Here is a 16,649-nt window from a genome sequence, read left to right as displayed (position 1 = left end):
AGTACCCTTCCATATTTATAAAAAGAACCTGCGTGCATACGTGCTCAGCCACTTCAGTCATGTCTGACTCTTTTTGACCCTATGGACTGTAGCCCACCAGGCTCCTCTGTCCATGGGGTTCTCCAAGCAAGAATACTGGAGTGGGTTGCTATGCTCTCCTCCAGGGGATCTCCCCGATCCAGGGATTGAACACATGCTTCCTGCATCTCCTGCACTGCAGGATTCTTTACTGCGGAGCCACTAGGGAAGCTGGAGAAAGGACCTGGTGTGACCCAAGTCAAGCAGTCTGGTTTGACTTAAGAGTTTTCAGTATGCCCAGATTTCATTCTAGGAGGTTTCTCTTTAGTGTAATTTGAAGCTGTGATAATCCTTTAAAAACCTAACAAACTTCTCCCGTAGAGCACTGGAGATGTAAAGCCAGTGATCCCAAAAAAGGTGCGGAGAGAAAAAGCAAAAAAAAGAAATCAAAGAGAAAAGACGAGCACGCACGTGGCTTTTGCAGGATGGCTCGGCCAGCCCGAACTTCTGCGTGATCTGGTTCGTCCTGAACTCTTGCCACTTGCCGTCCACCGTGGTCTGGGCTCTGATCTCGTATGTCACCAGGCGCTCGGCTCTTAGGCTGATGGGAGTGTTCTCATAGACCGTGGAAGCACATTCCAAGTCAGTGTGCCTTATTCTCTGCAAGAAGGGGGACCCGCCTTAGGTGGGACTGAAACCAGGGACCCAGAGTCAGCGAAACCTGGTTCCTGGCAAGCCCTCCTGTCTGATGTGTGCAGGGAGCAAGCACTTCCCCATGGCCCCATTTCCCGAGCACACTTGCTGCTGAGTCAGTTGGCATTTGAACCCTCACCGTGAGTAACGGCCGATGGACTGGGGTTTGGACAATTCAGGAAATGCCAGGAAGTCAATCTGTATTGAATTGGAAGGTCTTCACATGGCTTTGCCAGAATTTAGAAACTGACATAGTATTCATATGAGCTCTTCGACTACTGTTAAATAATTCATCTCTTCCATCCAGTAAAATCCATCATGTACGGAAATGCCTGAATCACTGAAGACCAAGGACTGGCCCAAGGAAGAGAGGTGACCCACTCAAGGACACATAAAGAGGTGTGGCTAAGCTGGAAGAAAACCCAGGTTTCTCATTCATGTATCCATTCATGATCCAAATGTACCACCCCTACCTTCTTGATACTGTGATTGGCAGTGGTAATAGATATGATAGGACCTCCCTGGTGGGCCAGTGGTTAAGAATCTGCCTGCCAATGAAGGGGACAAGGGTTTGATTCCTGGTCTGGGACAATCCCTCATGCCATGGGGCAACTAAGCCCATGTGCCACCACTGCTGAAGCCTAGAACCCGTGCTCAGCAACCACAGAAGCCAACGCACTTTGCAAAGAGGAGCCCGCACACTGCAACCAGAGAAAGCTCTCTCACAGCAATGAAGACTCAGTGCAGCTGAGAATAAATAAATTTTAAAGAGATATGGTAGTATTAAAGATACGGTTTCTCAAGGAGCTTAAAGTTTACGAGACTTCTAATCCAATCCCAAGTGGAGCATAAGGATCCACCATCAGAGTTGTCACCATCATCATGGGGCCTGTTCCAAGGTTTTTGCACAATTTAACACATTTAATACTCACAACAACCGAGGGAGGTAGGTTGTATTACCTTCTCTATCTTAAAGTTCTGGAGAGTGGACCTTAGGAGGTTCCTGAGCTCACCAAGATCATGCAGCTCACCAGGCAGTTTGAATTCAGTCTCTACTCTGAAAACCAGCTCTCCTGCCTCTCCTCAAAGTCCAGCAGGAGCTTGGAAGTGAAGGCCTTCACCCTCGTGCCTCCTCCAGGGTCCTGTCCACAGCTCTGCTTTGCCACCCTAAACAAGACCATTCCCTCTGTCTTTACAAGCACTACGCGCTACCTCCACGAAAGAAGGGCCACCTGTAAGGCATCACCCAGCATGTACAAGTTGAAAGCAAGTTGAAAGATTTTCCTGGCAGTCCAGTGGTTAAGACTTCGCCTTCCAATGCAGGGGATAGGGGTTCAATTCCTGGTTGGGGAGCTAAGATCCCACATGCCTCATGGCCAAAAAACCAAAGCAGAAACAATACTGTAACAAATTTAATAAAGACTTTTAAAATGGTCCATATAAAAAATCCTTAAAATAAAAAAAGAAAGAAAATGAATTGAGCCCCAGATGTGGTTTCAGAGGACTAGCATTTAACCCTGGCCTTAGCAGTGGAAGCCATACAAACGTGAAGACATTCAGTTTTGAGATCCTTATCCGTTAAATGGGCTAATAGCAGCAACCTCACCACGTTGTTGCAAAAATCAAATGACGTCAAATCTATCAGCCTGATTAACACTAGGCCTACAACACATTCCAAATGAATTAGCAATTCATGTTTAATCAATTATTATTAATTCAATATGAATTGACTGAATCTCAAAGGCTGTTTCAGAGACATACCTCTCTTAACACCAGGCCTACAACACATTCCAAATGAATTAGCAATTCATGTTTAATCAATTATTCAATATGAATCAACTGAATCTCAAAGGCTGTTTCAGAGACATACCTCTGCTCTGCTGTCCTTCTTACCTGCATATGAAAACTATAGGAGGTAGTGTCATGCTTGATTCCTTTTATCTCAAAGAAGAATCCATATAAAGTAATCACTTTTGAATGTGTTGTATACTCCTAAATGAGGAAAGGTAAGCAACAAAGTGACAGGAAAAAAAAAAAAATCTCCAGTATTCAAAGGGAAGAGGACATAGCAAAACCAATTTTAGATGAGAAAGACTAAAGGGACTGATTTGTGATTTAAAACACGACAACAATTTTAGCCTAGGAAGGAGAAGAAAGGACAAACTGTAGTGACTTTACAAAGCTCTACAGGTTGGCACTCAGGGGCTGTATTTTTCACTCTACATGCCCCTTAGTGGGGAGAAGAAGGAGTTAAGCACGTTCTTGGATGACCCTCAGTCTGCAGACCTTTAAAACAGAGTGTTTTGCTACAATTCAGTGGGCCTAAGAGACCCTCCATGCCCACAGCATTACAGGGTGTCCTGGCCACTGCTGTCTGCAGTCTGTCCACTTGGACAGATCTCTGCAAGCAAGGGGCTGGACCCAGCCCTTCCAGGCTTGACCCAGGGGCAGTATCTGATGATAGATTCAGGACCCCAAACCCCTAAAATATGAACTCTTTTGAGGTCACTTCTTAGTGGCTTTAGTGAAGAGGGAGGGTTGCAGTCATTTCCTGGAGAGCCACGCCTATCCAGGGAGCCTGAGACAGTGCAGCTGCTGGCCCCTTGGGCTCCTCCGGCAGTTGAGCCCCCGGGTGCTCTGCAGCTGAGCTCACGACTCACAGCTGGTTCGAGTCTGGGCTCCAACAAAATAGCTGCCCAGATTAGCCACCTTGGCAACCTTAACCACGGGCTTGGAGTGGAATCTCTTCTTGAGCGGTTGGCAGCTCACCATATTTGTGGTGAAGAGGATGACCAACTCATCCCAGGTTGCCCAGGTCTTTCCTGACTTTAGAACAGAAAGTTCCACATCCCCAGGGAAATGACTCCAATCCTGAAAACTGAGACAGCTGGTCAACCTCATGGGGTGCTGTAGCTGTGTATATCAAGTTACTGAATGGCCTATCCCAGGGCCCTGTCTTGTGAATTTTACCCCTGAGCAGATGGTGAGTGTTCAAGAGCGACACCTACAAGTTCCTTTTCTGCCTTGGCCATCTTGCCACAGGTAATAATTGACCACGGTCATTGTACAAAGGTCTCTAACCAAGCACGAGGTGGGATGGTCCTTCCCCTTGCTCAGCCTGGTGGTCAGTACCTGGTTAAAAAGCAGCCCGAATCTCACCGCCTGGGTGCTTAGGTCTTTCACGTGGGCCATGTCGCCCCCATTCTCCAGCTGAAAGGAAAACACACACCACTTACCAGCAACCTGATTCCCCAACAACATCTTCACTGCATCGATCCCAACATCCCTCACTGTGTTCAAAAGAGTTCTGTCTCTGGAGCCTACATTCACCCATGAATCCAGTCCACAGTACTTACTGAAAACCTGCTAGTCAGGTACCCTGCTCAAGGATTTCCCAGGATGCAAAGATGAGGACACGAAAAATGCCCCAGCATTTTTTTCTTAGCTGAGAAATAAAATGTGTTCATTGGGAGCCCAATCACAAGGCAGAGCATATTCTTGGCTACAAACTCAAGACCAGGTATGGCCCCACGTGGCAGGCTCCACGTGATGACTGGGGTCAGGAGGGAGCACATTTCAGGAGGATGACATTGGTGGTAGAGGGCAAAGGGAAGGAGGTGTGTGGGCCAGAGGATATGAAGAGGGAGGTGGGGGACTCCCTGAGGTGTCCAGCTCCAGCTCCGAGACTGTCCCCCCTCTCTCTGTCACCCCTCTCCTTCTCTGCTCCATCAGAGCACAGTTCTGAGTTACATCCCAGAAGAGCACAGTTCCGCGGAGACCTTATCTGCTGTGCGGGGGCCATTGAGCCCTGTGGTTTGCACATTACAATACGTGTTTGTTGAGCTGAACTGAATTTTAACTAGTGACTCATAAACCTTCAGAACTCAAACACTGCCCCATTTCATCTCTGAAAATGCACGATTGGAAGCACATAAGAAGCACAATAGTTTGCACGGACAATTCACAAAGGGGGAAACACCACATGGAAAAATATTCATATTTACTAGTAATAAAAGGGGTGCCTATTAAAAAATGAGATGCCATTGTTCACTTCACAATTGACACAAGTGATGGAAAAGGAAAATGCTCTGTGCTACTGAGCTCAAAGGAAGGCACCTCATTTATCACTGGGGAAGGAGTAATTTGGTCCCAAGTTTGCTAATATATATCAAGAACAAAAGTGCACACTCCTTTTGGAGCCAGTATTTTTTACTCTTCAAATTATCCTATAAGAAAATAATTCTCAGTCAAAATAAACCATCATGTGCAAATGCATTCACCATACAGTCTATTTATAATAGTTAACAATCAGAAACACCATGACTTCTCTACAACAAAGGAGAAGCCAAGTAGCACTGGCCAGTCACCAAGGGGTAGGGTTAGGGTTAGGTTTTGTAGCACATCCTTTTGGTGAGTTTGCAGCCATTAAAAATGGTGATAAAAGAACATTTCATTACGCATTTCTTTTTTAAGACTGGAAGGTCATATGCAATGAGATGTTAGCAGTAGTTGTTTTGGGTGATGGGTCTGAGGGTATGCGTTTGCTTTCTTTCAATTTCTCTGCATTTTGAAAATGTCCAATAATAAGTACATGACATTTGCTTTGGTGAGGGGACTCAGTGTGGAGGGCCATGTGGCCAATGGTCTCTGACTCTTCAGGTCAACAGGGCTGATGCTCTAAACACCTGGGCTCCAAGGCGGGGCCACCTCCCTCCTCCCCTCCAGGCTTGGCTCTGTCCACTTCCCCTGGGGAAGGATCCAGATACTTCCCAACCTCAGAAGCCCAGAGGTTTCAAATGCAAAACACATCCCCAGAAAAAAGCAAAGGCAATAAATTTTGCTAACTGTTTCCTTGTTGAGTTGGCGACTTACCGCGTGGTAGTGGTTGGCTGTAACCCGGACCAGCCAGGATTCAGGGAAGAAGTTTATGTGCCTAAGCTCTTCCAGATCCTTGCCTGGGAAGATGCACAAAGGGAACATTCTTATGGATTTATTCCTCACAGAACTGCAAAAGTCTTGCTTACAGAGGAGAAGAGGAGGAAGTCAGGAGCTGAGAATGGGAGAGCATTCCTATCCCATCCTTAGACATGCGGGACCCAAGTGGGACATTCCAAGGCACTTTCTCCCAAAGTGTCCACAGCCAGCCTCCCCCATGCCCCGCCCACAATCCTGCCCAGGAAGGAGGGTTGAGATCCTATAAACAAGTGTTTTTGGAGTGTCTAGAAGCCATTTGGACAAATCTAGCTGGGCTCCATCAACCATTTGTTGGGTTTAGAGCTACTCATTCAATCTGGATGACTAGAAATGGCTTTGAAAAAGTTCTCCAATGTCCTTTCAGATGCAAAAACCTCACCGAGTGGCCACCTGGGCTGCCCCAAACACACTCCCCAAGAGTGCCCTCTTTTTCCAAGTCACAGCTGCCTTGCCTTGGGCCCAGAGCATAAGGATGAGGAAACTCTAGCCCGGAGCACAGACCCACCGAGCAAGGGAATGACCCAGAGGGGCTGCCGCACTAAGAGGCCAGGCACTTGGTTAGTTGGCAACAACCCAGTCCTGGGTGCCGAGTGCACTTTCACAATCACTGGGTCTCTTCCATCCATCGTCATGTTTCACAGAAACTCTGATTATCCCCGTTTTACAGACAAGGAAACTGAGGCTGGGTGGCTAAATGACTTTCCCCAAATCACACACTTTGGAAGTGATAGAGCCAGATCTCGATCTCGGCTGACTCTTTTGGAAATGGCTGGTGGGCTTCTCTGGGAGTGCTGAGGGGCGGGGCAGCCAACAGCCTCCCCTGGACGCCCTCCCACGGGCAGGACTTACCTTTGGTGATGCTGTGCAGACGCAGGCAAAGGAAGAGCGGGATCAAGTTCTGTCCCACATCACGGTCCAGAAAGGCACAGTTCTTGGGGAAGCTTAGCAGAGGTGCAAAGAGGATAAAAGGCTTTCAGAACCCTCCTTTCTGGAATAGGCTGGGGCTCATGAAAGTCACATCAGGGGCTGAGTCCACCCACCAGAGGTAGATGGTGCCTGGTTCTCTCTTGGATGGATGGGGAGTGTGGAAGCAGAGGGCAGCTGCCACTGAGGTTTTTACGAGACAAAAGGCTATATATCCCTGTGTGTACCACGTAGTGGGTGCTTGACAAATACTTATTAAGTGATGATGGAACACATGGGACTGTACAGAGGGTTTCAAAATACATTTTCTCACTTGAGTCTCACAAGCTTCTCAAGGGGGCAGACAGGACTAATACCATCGGCTCCATTTTACAGAGGAAAAAACGACGACTCAGCCAGGACTTGAACCTGTAGCTGCTGATTCTTCCTGCACACATGCTGCCCTTTGAGTAACTGGCCAAAGGGCAGCTGAGGCATTTCAAGAGCACTTTCTGGGACTTCCCTGGTGTTTCAGTGGTAAAGCAGCCGCCTGTCAATGCGGGAGACACCAGAGACACGGGTTCTGTCCCTGATTCTGGAGGATCTCACGTGCCATGAAGCAACTAAGCCCATGTGCCACAAATGTCGAGCTGCTCTAGAGCCCAGGAGTCATAACTACTGAAGCCCAAATGCCCTAGATCCCGTGCTCTGCAACGAGAAACCACTTCAGTGAGAAGCCCCCCGTTGAAAAGCCCATGCAGCAACAAAGACCCAGCACAGTCAAAACTAAATAAAACTGTTTTTAAAGAAGCACTTTCTGGTAGAATTAAAAGGCAAGGTCAGATGAGTGGGTAACTCATTTTAGCAGCTGGTTCCGGGATCAGCTCTGCAACACTGTTAATACTAAACTCGGTTAATTTCCACACGTGGCTGACGTCAGGGCCGGGCTGAGATCACACTCACCTTGAGAAGACACGTACACACATCCACTCCTGTTTTGAAACAACTTGCTTTGTAAAATAGTCACTTTTGACCAGTGGGGACAACAAGGGATAATTTTCCAAGTCCCTTTGGAAACGTAGCCATTCCCTCAAGTCAGTTCCTGTATGAGACCAGCCAAGGGCACTTTTAGGATATTTTTCCATGAATCAGGAGTGGTGTCCAAATCACACCCTGTCCCAGCCAGACTGAACGCTCCATTGGCTCTGTGTCCTGCCTCTGCTGGGGGTGCCTACTGCCCTGCCTGGGGACCATTTGTTTTCACAAGATCTGAGAATTCCTGGGGCACTCCAACTCCTCTTCATGGCAGTGGTCCCAGGAGAGATCAGGGATGCTGAGGCATCGGGAGAGGGGATGGAGCACGAGGACGAGTGAGCGAATGCAAATTCAATGACTATTTATTAGAATCCACTGGGGACCTGGGCTTCCCCGGTGGTGCTAGTGGTAAAGAACCTGCCCACCAATGCAGGGGACATAAGGGACATAGGGTTCGATCCCTGGGTCAGGAAGATCCCCCGGAGGAGGGCATGGCAACCCACTTCACGGTATTCTTGCCTGGAGAATCCCATGGACAGAGGAACCTGGCAAGCTACAGTCCATAGGGTTGCACAGAGCTGGACACAACTGAAGCAGCTTAGCAAGCAAGCACTGGGGACCTATCTCTGGAGTGGATGGACCAGGCATAAATAAAGGAAGGCTGATACTTCCAGGAGTGCAGGGCTATTGATCCTGGAACCAGCCCTCCATTACCCAGGGCAGTAAGGGCTGGGCTGGTGGGGGCCATGCCAGTACCCCGAGAAACATGGACCTCTTAGCTGGACCAAAAACTCTTGCTTGCCTCCTTTTTCTGATTTGAAGGCCACTTCCTTCTCTGCCTCTCTCTTACCATTTAATGGAAGAAGAAGCTGGGCAGCATTGTGGCAGGTTCAGGCATCAAGGAGGGAAGAAGGGGCTGATGGCACAGCCCCCCAGTCCAGATTCGTGCTCTGAGGAATAAGCCTGTACTCTCGGCAAGGGCTCCCCCAACCCAGAGCAGCCTGGGAGAAGACCAAACCTGCTGGAGCTGCAGGTTAATATGGTCTCAGTCCAGAAGGGAAAGGACCACCTAGAAGACAGATTTCCCCTCAAGCTCAGAAGCCCCCAGGTGACAACTCCACAGATTGTGGGAAGGATGCTGGGAGGGTAAGGAGGGACCCGAGGCTCCCTGCAAGAGGCGCTCAGACCTAACAACCATTAGCCAGGACCTCTACGGACAGACCTCCTCCCCGAGAGGACCCTGGAAGGGTTTTGTTGAGACAGGCCCCTTTGGGTCACAGGAAGTGGGACTGATGGTGGCTGACTTGGCTAGGTCACAAGTCAGCTCATCCATTGCCCAGCCATGCTTGGGGTCCCAGAGCTCAGGCCCTGGAGTCAGACAGACCAGGTTCCAGTGCTGGGGCAGCCAGCCATCAGCCACGGGATCCCGCCTCCCCAGGCTTCCATCCTCTTCTCCGTCGGGAGGGGGGACAATAGTCAATGTACTTCCCTGGGAGAAGCAGAGGTGACAGTTCTTGTGAAGTGCTGGGCACAGCTGCTGGTCCCAGTGGTCCTCCCAATCACCACCATCGTCTCCTCCTCCCAGGAAGAGACCTGGACTGGAGCCGGTCAAATGCAGATCAGGCTTTTGGCGGCACTCATTATCACTTATTGTTCAGTCGCTTGGTCGTGTCTGACTCTTTGGGACCCCACGAACTGCAGCACACCAGGCTTCCCTGTCCTTCCCCATCTCCCGGAGTTTGCTTAAACTCATGTCCACAGAGTCAGTGATGCCATCCAACCATCTCATCCTCTGACGTCCCCTTCTCCTCCTGCCCTCAATCTTTCCTAGCATCAGGGTCTTTTCCAATGAGTCGGCGCTTCGAATCAGGTGGCCAAAGTATTGGAGCTTCAGCTTCAGCATCAGTCCTTCCAGTGAATATTCAGGGTTGATATCTTTTAAGACTGACTGGTTTGATCTCCTTGCTGTCCAAAGCTGCCACCCTCTAACTCAACGGAGCTCCAGGCCACCTCAAAGGAAGTAAACAGTGGCCTCAGCTGCTAATTCTCTATATTCCCCAAACATCTGAGTGGTGTGGTCCAACCCCTTGAATCAATGGGCATAATCTTGCCACTAGAGCCAAGGGGGTGGACCACAGCAGAGCCCGGACTCTGTTGAGACTTCTGGAGACAGCCCGAGCATATCAGTCTAACTCAATTCCGCTGGTCAGGGTGGGGAGAGGGTGGCATCTGGATTTTCTAGGCCAAGGATAAACACACTCATCAGTCTCTTTATGTCACATAAAGTGGGGAAGCTGGCTGTGGAGTTAGAGCCCCTTTGCATGGCTGTTTGGTAGACTCAAAGGCTGGCCTGGCTTCCCCTGGTGCTGTGCTCTGTCTGTACAGACACTTTGGGGTTAGCAAGGGCATGGCAACCCAGTCTAGTATTCTTGCCTGGAGAATTCCATGGACAGAGGAGCCTGGTGGGCTACAGGCCATGGGGTCGAAAGGAGTTGAACATGACTGAGCAACTGAGCACGCACTGACTAACGTTTCTGAGAAAAGCTTCAGGCTATGGTGTCTGACTTTTAAAGGTCATCGGAAACCCTTGGAGCATGAGCCCCTTAGGGAGGATGGTTCATAGATCCTTGATCCTGAAAGACACACTCAGGTCACCTCTGGGTTCTGCTCACAAGGCACTGGGAACACATCCCTCCTTCTGACCTCCTGAAAGACAGCGCCCAGGAAAAGTCTCCATCACACCAGCGCAGGCTGTCGCTTCAGAGCTGCTGTGAGCCATGACCTTCTCCCTTCCTCCATCCTGTCATCAGAATCATTTACCCTTCAGACTCAGAGCCCCATTAGCCCAGCACTTCAAATTTTAGCCTTTTAAATGCACTCTACAATTCTGACTCATGCTACAGCACGGATGAAACTTGAAGACATTATGCTAAGTGAAATAAGCCAGACACAAAAGGACAGATACTGTGTGACTCCACTTACATGAGGTTCCTGCTGCTCTTTAAATGCTAAGTTGTGTCCGACTCTGCGACCCCATGTACTGCAGCCCACCAGGCTCCTCTGTCCGTGGGATTCTCCAGGCAAGAATACTGGAGTGGGTTGCCATTTCCTTCTCCAGGGAATCTTCTTGGCCCAGGGTTTGAACCCAGGTCTCCTGCTTGGCAAGTGGATTCTTTACCACTGAGTCAACCTGAGAAGCAGATGAGGTTCCTAAACAGTAAAATTCACAGAGACAAAGATAGAACGCTGGTTGCCAGGGGCGGAGGGAGAGAGGAATGGGGATTTACTGCTTTACGTGTAGGGAATTTCAGTTTAGGAAGAACAAGTTCAGGAGAAGGATGATGGGAACCGTTGTATGACAGTGAGAACGTATGTAATGCCCCTGAGATATACACATAAAAATGGGTAAAATGGTCATTTTTATGTTCATATGTGCTTTTTACCTCAATAAAGAAATTGGTGTTAAAAATTACTTCATCTCTATGAGAAATGTTTGAATATTTTAAAGTGAAGTTTGAAATACATGACGGACTTGGGGGCGATAATACACGACAAGAAAGGGAAAGGGCTTTTTTTCAAAAGGTAACTCGGTGCAGAAGACCCGGACGCCTTGTGAAACCCAAGAAGCAGGAAACGGTCCCCACAGCTGCCGACACCAAAGTGTGGTAAAGAAACACAGTTCTGAATGTCACCAGCACCACCATCACCCACCAAATGCCACTGCCATTCAGGGCGTCCTGCCAAGTGCCGTGCTGGGCCTCTGCTTTGAGTCAGAATGAACCTACGTCAGACTGAGGAGGGAGCATTGTTAACCTCCAGTCAGTAAACAGCAGTAGTGGGACTCAGACTCACGGCTGACACCTTTCAACACACACTTCATTTATGGAATACGTTCGGCTCTGCTTCCTGGACTGTCAACTCTGTGAAGATGGGGATTTTCATCTGTTCTGTTTACTCATATTCACAGCACCCTTTACAGTGTCTGGCTCTCCGCCAGCTTGCAATAATGTTAAGTGAATTAACCGGATGAATGAACTGGTCCTTGCCGACCCACCAGGCTCAGTCCCACCATCCCACCCCTCCGCTTACCCGTAGTTCCTAGGAATGCAGTTCCAGCCCAGGGCATGTGTGTGCACACACGCATATACACATCACACACATGTGCATGCACAGGCCAGGCTATTCTATGCCAATTTTCCTAACTCCTCATGGGGTTCTGTCCGTTGTTGCCATGCTTATTTGTCAGGCCAAGTCCTATTGGTCATTTATCGAGAGCAGTCAATGTCATCTTGATGAGGAAGATGAAGATGGTCCTGACCTTTGCCCAAAGGCAGAACTGAGACTAGAAATGTTATCTAATAAGGACTCTAACTGCCCTTTGCAAAGGCCTCCTGCCTTCAGACACATATTCCTTGTGTTCTCCAAAGTCTCCACTCTTATGGTTGAAGAGGACGTTTGGGGTTCACCCAGTTTGGGTAGAAGGGCTTCCCGGGTAGCTTCCCTTCCCACTTCCCAGGCATAGTGGTGAAGAATCTGCCTGGTAATGCAAGAGACGGCAGGTTTGATCCCTGGGCTGGGAAGATCCCCTGCAGTAGAAAATAGCAACCCACTCCAGTATTCTTTCCTGCCTGACAAATCCCATGGACAGAGAAGCCTGGAGGGCTACAGTCCATTGGGGTTGCAAAGAGTCAGACACGACTGAGTGACTGAGCAGGCATGCACAGTTTGGGTGGAAAGCCAAGAAGCCAGGTGGGGGAAGTGCAAAGGTAGTAAGGAGTAGGAATCAATGATATTTAGGCACCTTGAAAAGAAGGAGATTCAATTTCCTGGAAGCCAAGCTAAGGGGGAAGGGAGCCATGTGGTCAGAGTCAGAGAAGAAATCAAACCAAGAAATGCAAAAGTCAGGTCATGAGAAATCCTGACTTGAAATATATGAACCTCCCTGCATAGGGCTCAATGGAGAGACTCTGAGAGAGAACAACGTAACCACCTTCAATTCCATGACTCATGGAATACTTCAAAACGAATGTTCCTGTAAAGAGATCTGAGTTTCACACCGGGATTGCCCGGTTTTATGAACACTGCATGGTTACATCTGCAAACGCCACCCATTAATCACCAGAGATGCATGGCTTCTGCCTGACCTGGCACCCAGAGTTATAGTGCATTTCATTCCAGACGCCTGAGGGCTGGGCCACGAGGGGTGCAGGGCATGGCTGGGTGGCTCTCCTTGGAGGCTACTCTCAAGTGGTGTATGTGAGGAGGTGGTGCTGGGTTTGTAGACCAGGGTGCACACACAGCCAGCACATGCTCTTGTTCTCTCTGCAAAAGACTCAGAAGGAGTCCGTCCAGTGTGCAGGTGGGATCCAGGAAGACTTCCAGGAGGAGTCCCTAAGCTCTGCAAAAACTGGGTCAGATTTGGACAGGACATGAGAAGGAGGAGGAGCTTCCCTGGTGGCTCAGACGGTAAAGAATCTGCCTGCAACGCAGGAGACCTGGGTTGGGAAGATCCCCTGGAGAAGGGACTTGCCTGGCGAAATCTATGGACAGAGGCTACAGTCCGTGGGGTCACAAAGAGTTGGACATGACTGAGCGACTCGCACTTTTACTTTCACTAGGAAGGAGAAGACTTAACTGCAGACGTCAGGGAATCTAATATTTGGGACTGGGTGGAAACTGACCTCATTGACTGCTTTCAATGACCTCCTTCTGGTGAGGTTGCTGGAATCCACCCTTGCAGTGTCTGCAAGGGACCCATTTAGGGCTTAATGAAGCAGCTAAAGACAAGAATAACAGGTCTGTTCATGACTTGCCCTTAACTCTAAGATCTCAAAAGATGTGTCTGAAGATCTAGGCGCCCCAGGTCTACCCAGCTCCACCACCAATTTGCAAAAGTAAGCCCCTACCCTCCCTGGCCATTCATCCCTGAATAGATTTTACAGACATACTATTGAGTAAAAGAAGCCAGACATGAAAAGTCTATGCTCTAAGATTCTATTTATGTAAAATCCAAAAGCAGCCAAGACAATCTCCTAGAAAAAGAAAGCAGGATATTTTTTACCTTGGTGTGGGAGAGGTAGTGACTGAGATAAGACACATTAGGGGGCTGGTCAAGTTCTGTTTCCTGGTCTGGGTACTGGTTATGGGCTTCCCTGGTGGTTCAGACAGTCAAGAATTTGCCTGCAATGGAGGAGACACGGGTTCGATCGTTGGGTTGGGAAGATCCCACGGAGGAGGACATGGCAATCCAGTCCAGTATTCTTGCCTGGAGAATCCCATGGACAGAGGAGCCTGGTGGGCTACAGTTCGTGGGGTTGCAAAAGTGGGAAAGAGTGAGTAACTAAGCAGGTGTGTGCACTTTGTGGAAATTAATTGAGCTGTTCACTTAAGGTCTGTGAACTTTGCTGTATGTTTTATATTTTGATGAAAAATGTACTTTAAAAAAAAGTGGAAAATTTGCCTCTGGCCCTTTTCCCATGGATGAGTCTTTGCAGCTCCCCTGGGCTTCTCAGACTGCTAAGTGGAATGAAAGGATGACTTTTCCTCCATAGACCAATGAAGGCAGCGGGTTTGCTTACATTTTTTGTTTTTCTTACAAGGAAATGTTAAATTTAATTCTGGACAGCCTATTTGTTTTTCTAAATTAACTACTGCCAGGAAAACAGGCTGTGGGTGCTGAGCTGTGTGCCTGTGTGTGTGTGTGTATGTGTGCGCGTGTAAGTGTACACACATGCCTGTGTCCTTTCTATACTGATGAGTTTAGACAAAAATGAAAATAAGCTTGAAGATGTTCTTAAACATGGTGATGAGCAAATAAATCGCCCCTTTAACTTTCCACTGGTGTCCCCAGGAGTGTTAATCGCTCAGTCATGTCCAACTCTTTGTGACCACACGGACTGTAGCCCGCCAGACTCCTCTGTCCATGGAATTCTCCAGGCAAGAACACTGGGGCGGGTAGCCATTCCCTTCTCCAGGGGATTTACGGATCCAGAAATCGAACCTGGGTCTCCTGCACTGCAGGCAGATTCTTTACCCTCTGAGCCCCCTTGGTGCCCCTGGCATAGAGAAAATGTCCAATAAATATGTTGAATGAATGAAAGAAAATAGATGAATAAAACACAAGTGAGTACAAGACTTGGACATATATCTTTATTTGCAGGTACAGTGGTGCCGAAGGAGTTAACTACTTAGATACCTTCCCTCCTAGCTCAAGACATTGCCAAGACAGATGAGCAAAGGAGTGTCTGGTCTGTTTGGCTCAGTTGCTGCTCCAAACTCTCCTTTCTGGACACTGGGCCACTGCTGGCCCAGCTGGAACCCCGAGCTGCAGCTCAGCCTCACTCCTGGCTGGTCTGACACTCAGGCAGCTACTCTCGCTGCTGTCATGCTATGAAAGTCCTGTTGCGGAGGTCCACTCTGACCTCTCTTCTAAACCACTCTGTCATTTAAATAATTTCAACAACAGATGCAACTTTAAAAATGGGGCAAGCCAGCCAACTTCCTTGGTTCTCATTCCCAGGCCTGTGTACTGTCTCCCAAGGTCTGCTCTTCTGCCCCACCTTTCAATGCTCCTGGCGTGTCCCCGTCAGTGGCCATGGAAACTTCCCTGCCTAGCTGTTCCCTCTGTCTTCACTGGACTGTGGAGCTCAGCTCTCCTGGTGACTCAGTTCTGGAGACCATGGCTTCCCACAGGCTCCCTCCTCCACCCCAGGAGTAGAGGTGCCTTCTCGAAGCCTGAGCCCTCAGGCCAGCAGCTCTGAAGCTCAGCCCTGAGGATCCTCAGGCCAACACAGAGCCTGGGCACCACCAGCGCCTGCTCATGTCCTAGGTCGGCATCACCAACCTAGTGAGACATTATTTCTTGCTGAGCCTCATGAAAGCCTTAGAACTCTTCCTAGTCTAGTCCACCAAACAGACCCTACTCATCAATAAAGATGGAAGGACTTCCCTAGCATTCCGGGGGTTAAGACTCTGCTCTTATCCACTACAAGGGGCGCAGGTTCCATCTCTGGTCGGGGAACTAAGTTCCCACATGCCGCAGGGTGTGGTCTAAATACATAAATAAACAAAAAAAAAGCCACACCTCTTATTTTGAGTTGCAGCAGACATGCTGTTCTCTGAGTCTGGCATCGGCATAGTAAGACCCACTTCTCTGATGAATGTTTGATGGAGAAGGAAATAGCAACCTACTCCAGTATTCTTACCTGGAGTATCCCATGGACGGAGGAGCCTGGTGGGCTAACAGTCCATGGGGTCACAAAGAGTCGGACACGACTGAGCGACTTGACTTCACTTCACTTCATCATTCCCTAAGCTGTTACATGCTCAGCATTGTGCTCCGTAAGCTCGGGCCACAATATAGAATTACAAACCCTCCCTTTCAAGCTGCTTATGATGTGCCCGGGGAGGCAAAATGCATGTGCCCACCAAGCCGTTCATAAGGAACCAGTGGTTGAAGCTCCCACAGGGTCCCCTCCATGGATGGACAGAGAAGAAGGGGCAACGCCAGCTGGCTGGAGTGGGGTGCTGGGGAGAGAGACTGCTCATCCCTTGGCTCAGTTCAATTCAGTCCCTCAGTCGTGTCCGACTCTTTGCAACCCCAGGGACTGCAGCACAGTAGGCCTCCCTGTCCATCACCAACTCCCGGAGTTTACTCAAACTCATGTCCAAACTCATGCCATCCAACCATCTCATCCTCCATCATCCCCTTCTCCTCCTGCCTTCAATCTTTCCCAGCATCAGGGTCTTTTCCATGAGTCAGCTCTTTGCACCAGGTGGCCAAACTATTGGAGTTTCAGTTTCAACATCAGTCCTTCCAATGAACAACACTCAGGACACACATTTGGGAGGTGAAGTCATTGACCAGGGAGACCTGTAGGTGCCACCATGCTGAGCGTGGGTAGTGAGCTGGGATGGTAGGCAAGCCACCCATAGTCCTAAAAATGGGCCATGGGCCTCCAAGTTGGGGGTGAGCCTGGGTGATCACCAGGGGGAAGAGCATCTGAGGTCCAGAACTGTCTCGTCTT

The 16,649-nt window shown here is 49.1% G+C and overlaps 1 protein-coding gene across 5 annotated transcripts in view; it reads right to left on the bottom strand.

The window, feature by feature from the left end:
- The window catches only part of BTBD16 (BTB domain containing 16), a 61,200-nt gene that overhangs the window by 9,398 nt on the left and 35,153 nt on the right, over positions 1-16,649 (bottom strand). For 2 of the 5 annotated variants that reach the window (XM_070780984.1, XM_019988574.2), the window contains exons 11-15: positions 6,535-6,626; positions 5,584-5,666; positions 3,844-3,921; positions 2,605-2,703; positions 490-678 (exon numbers count right to left, since the gene is read on the bottom strand). In XM_070780984.1, coding sequence (XP_070637085.1) covers positions 490-678; positions 2,605-2,703; positions 3,844-3,921; positions 5,584-5,666; positions 6,535-6,626 — 541 coding nt within the window. The remainder of the gene's footprint in view (positions 1-489; positions 679-2,604; positions 2,704-3,843; positions 3,922-5,583; positions 5,667-6,534; positions 6,627-16,649) is intronic. The other 3 variants (XM_070780985.1, XM_070780987.1, XM_070780986.1) reach the window with 3 other exon arrangements.

This window comes from Bos indicus, chromosome 26, assembly GCF_029378745.1.
Source record: "Bos indicus isolate NIAB-ARS_2022 breed Sahiwal x Tharparkar chromosome 26, NIAB-ARS_B.indTharparkar_mat_pri_1.0, whole genome shotgun sequence".
In the NCBI taxonomy this organism is placed as follows: Eukaryota; Metazoa; Chordata; class Mammalia; order Artiodactyla; family Bovidae; genus Bos; species Bos indicus.
The sequence above is the reverse complement of the archived record's forward strand: the minus strand, read 5'-3'. Positions and strand labels throughout refer to the sequence as shown.